The sequence below is a fragment of the Sinocyclocheilus rhinocerous genome, unplaced genomic scaffold (genome assembly GCF_001515625.1).
Source record: "Sinocyclocheilus rhinocerous isolate Xijiao unplaced genomic scaffold, SAMN03320098_v1.1 scaffold2782, whole genome shotgun sequence".
Classification (NCBI taxonomy): Eukaryota; Metazoa; Chordata; class Actinopteri; order Cypriniformes; family Cyprinidae; genus Sinocyclocheilus; species Sinocyclocheilus rhinocerous.
In genome coordinates this window covers 133030-137109 of record NW_015631009.1, presented here as the reverse complement: position 1 = coordinate 137109, position 4080 = coordinate 133030, and the positions used below count along the sequence as shown (strand labels likewise).

Below are 4080 nucleotides of genomic sequence, written 5' to 3'. Positions count from 1 at the left end.
CTTGCTTTTCAGACCGATGAGCTTTGTAAAAATCGACGCGTTTCAGAAAGGCGGGGCATAGAGGAGAAACAATAATTTTTTGAACTTTAAACCGCATAAACATTTCATTACACCAAATACACAAAATAATGTTCTTTTTAGCAACGTCATATGACCCCTTTAATGTGTAGCTACTGACTTCGTTCACACAGTTAATGTTTAGGATTGACAAGTGTACTACATGTGTGGTGACATTTTTCACAAATTGCAAGTTTAAAATCCAGTCATTTCAATAGGAATCTGTGCGATCAGGAATTTCAAGAGAAATTGAAAAATTCTACATCGGGTTCAAGTTGCTCCCACAAATTTCCCATGTTGGTCAACAAAAGCAGCTTGGTTTGAATTGACCTCTGGGTAAATGGTGCTTCATGCATAGCTATACTATTAAGAATGGACAATGGACCTTTTCTGATCATGAACATTAGCCCAAATTTTGCTAATGTGATTGCACTAACAGGTGTGATGTTCATGCAGCAACTTACAGTAGCAGTTCGAATACACTCTGTATGCACACATAACCAAAGTCAATCCCATTTTGTATTTGTGAGACAGCTGTTAATAACATCTAGAAGTCCAGTGACAATGACTGAAGTAAATGAGTCTTATTTGACTAAACATTATTTAATAACAACTACAATCAAGGTTTATCTGTCAAATCCTAATTACTGGTCTGTGGCGTTGAAATACTTCATTTGTAGATGCAGGTGAGAACATCTCTGGTAGAAGACAGACAGCAACTATATCTAAAAGTTTCAGATGACACACAGCTCATATCTCTATGAGTTACCAGAACCCCTCATGAAAAAAAACACCCACACTTGAGACACGAACATGTGCAGTGCAGAGTTCCTCTCGTATTGAATAACACGATGACAGACAACAAGCTGCCCAGTGCGGTTTTGCTCACACAATACAGCTTGAACTGAAAATGCCTAGAAAAATGTAAGCACGTCACCTAAATTATATAATTTGGTAGTCACTTTTGTTAACAACTGGACTGAGTGTGAGAGTAGCAATCTGAAACAAGATTAAAACCATAGCCTGCTGAGGGCTAAACATGGGCTGTCTCAATACATGCAATAGTGGTTATCAAAAGGACCCAACATGACTCTGCACATTCTAGAACACTGACCAGGCCGATGATTAGCCTAGCAGAACCAAAGAGCTGCCAGCACAACTGCATTCCACAGTCACAATCATACAATTACCCATGACTAACAATGCAGTCAGAGCAGAAACAAGGTCCTAATCAAACCAGGGCACAAATGAGACAGAAAACAGGGCATCAACTAAGATGTATAAGTGTTCCAACATTATGCAACTGTTATAAATGCACAAATATGAGACCACAGTAACAAATGTTTATTTCTATTTTCAGCCATAGGACATCTAAATGTGCCTCTAAATGTGACTAACTGTTCTGTCTCTGCATTGGGGTAATGAAGTTGGGCTTCAGTAAACACCCATTAAAGAGTTATGCAACAGAAAGCGTATTTCATTCTGATGAATGATTAATTTTTTGTTAAGACACACTGTTTCTTGGTTCTTCTAGGTTGTTGGTTGCTATTTGATCACTTTACTCAATCTGCGTAATGCTGTGAGATGTTCCGAAGCCATGTTATACTAATCGTAAAGCTCGGAACAGCTTCTCCTGCCTGTGCTGGGACAAGAAATTGGAGCATCTGTGTTTCATTAATGTTTGTGGTTTGCCAAGCACTTTCACTGGGCACATGCAACGTTAATAGGAAGAAAACTGGAAAAACATGCTGAATCCGCGATTCAGTTTCTCCAAGCCCCGTAGCCCAAGCAGGATCAGCTCAGGCGGAACTGGACCAAAACCACATCACCACTCTGAACCAGCCCCCACCTGGTAACGGGCCTGAAACCTTCTCACTGCAAACGGCGACCACGCTCATTTTCAAAGAATTAATGTAACAAATGAAACGGAGACACAGGAAATATACGAAACAAACACGACCACTTCCAGCAGCAGACTAAACAAAATGCCTTTCCTCTAAAATCCGACCATCCATGCTGTAACACAACCATTTTTGCCCACATTAATTGCCTCACATTTCAGAAAACTCAGTCTGTGGTTCATTTTTCTGTTTCACTCTATGTTTTGCATACAAGGGGCCTTCAGAAAAACGTTTCAAGAGAAACTGTAGGAACTGATCACTGTGCTGGTCCAGTTTGATATCAACATAAGAATAAGAAGCCCTAAACAACCAAGCCCAACAGATACTCTTGACACAAAGAGAAGTGAGCTCAACAAAGACAATGGGCCTCTTGAGCCTTCATTCACACTAACAAAAAAACTAATCCTGAGGATAAAAGATCCAGGATGAATGCCAGAAACCTGTCACAAGTTACTCTTCCAAAGTATACCCATACACATGCACACACTTCAGTCAGTTTCAGTCACACACACTTCAAGGTGGACTGTACTGAGAAGAGAAAAAAAAAAACATTTATTTACAAACACACTGAGCCATTTTCACCATGACCGCTGCAGAATCTGAATATAAAGAAATCAATCAAAATAAAGCTGGAATCAATCAAAATAAAAGATAAGCAAATGCCAGAAACAACTCTTTGAGTAAGGTACACAATTCCTTTCAAATAATTCACCATAGTAACCACAGTTTTCACCAAAACACAACAATTGCTCAGCAAAAGATAGCAATGCAATAATTCTAGCAAACATATACATTTTTCTAATGTGTAATATGTGTTCCTCCTACTCCGTACCATTTAACATTTAGTCTGTGCTTTTGTTTATTATTATTTTTAATTTAGTGATTTTAATGTTTTGTTATTTTAACTACTTTCAAACGGTAAACAATTGGTTTTGAAGTTTAACCCCTTTTTGCACATAATGTTTAATAGCACATAGTCTACATACAGTAGATACATTCGCTACCTTTATTTACATTACCTTCCAATTGCACTGCATTATTTCGAGGACAACACTTGACTGGGCAGGGTGTAGAATAACAAATCTGTAAATAATTTTACAATTATTTATATTTTAATTTAAAAAATTTTTTTTTTATAATTAATAACTGTTCGATTCCTCGTCCAATCAATCAAAGATTAATCTGTTATTAAAATTATAGTTAGTTGCACCTTTACTTTTAAATCACAAGCTATTAATGTTGTGCTTGTATTAACAATATCTGGAGTCATTTTTGTCGGAAACTAGGGTTAACAACCAACCATGATATTTTTGTAAGGGACATTGATATAAAAAATATTAAGTAAATATTAAGAAGCCAAACGAAGATGGTTTAATAGGGTGAATAAATACATAAAGCAGCAGGAAACTTCAGATGAGAAGGTATACAAGAAAATCTGCTTTTTCGCTTGGCATTGTTTGGGGGCATCAGAGCAGAGTCCTTCACTTCAGAGTCCTTTACGTCTTACAGCTCGTGAAAGAACATAAAAATAAATCACGTATCTTTTCAAAACAGTAGCCTACTAGCAAAACCATCTACACAGTGACTAATAAAAAGTCCCGATGAATTTATCGTCAACTCCCGAACCATCGAGAGAAACAGAAATGAAATTCCGAGTCACTCTTACCTTTTTAAAGTAGCCATTCTCCACCGGTCCGTTGCTCTTGCAATCATTGGGAATAAGAGTGTCCGTCATTTCTGAATTCTCAACCGATTGCATCGATGAAATTCAGAAAGCAGAAGTCGTTCCTGCAGCTCAACAGGTGTGTGTCTCTAAGGCACTCAAGACTCAGATGTCTGTTGTTGGTTCACTGTTGTGCAAACTCTCCTAATCACTTTCAGCATTCGCTATTTGCGCTGCACTTCCCCGTCCGCCCCCGCCGGATGCGTCACGACAGCGGAGCTGCCCCCCAGTGGGCGGAGTCTGTCTGATCTTACCTGCGCAATGGCCACGCCCCCGATTCGACTGGCTTATAAAAGCTCAACTTCAACGTTATTTTTAGCTCAGACATTGGTGACTTTTTAACTAGACGGATAGTTTTCAAATTACAGACCCACACGTGCTTTCTTGAAAACCCTCTAC

General features: G+C 38.6%; 1 protein-coding gene across 1 annotated transcript in view; it reads right to left on the bottom strand.

Annotated features, from left to right (window-relative positions):
• The window catches only part of LOC107741034 (rhophilin-2), a 26818-nt gene extending 22956 nt beyond the window's left edge, over positions 1 to 3862 (bottom strand). Inside the window, exon 1 of the mRNA XM_016553607.1 lies at positions 3625 to 3862. Coding sequence (XP_016409093.1) covers positions 3625 to 3717 — 93 coding nt within the window. The 5' untranslated portion in view covers positions 3718 to 3862. The remainder of the gene's footprint in view (positions 1 to 3624) is intronic.
• Positions 3863 to 4080: the final 218 nt, after the last annotated feature.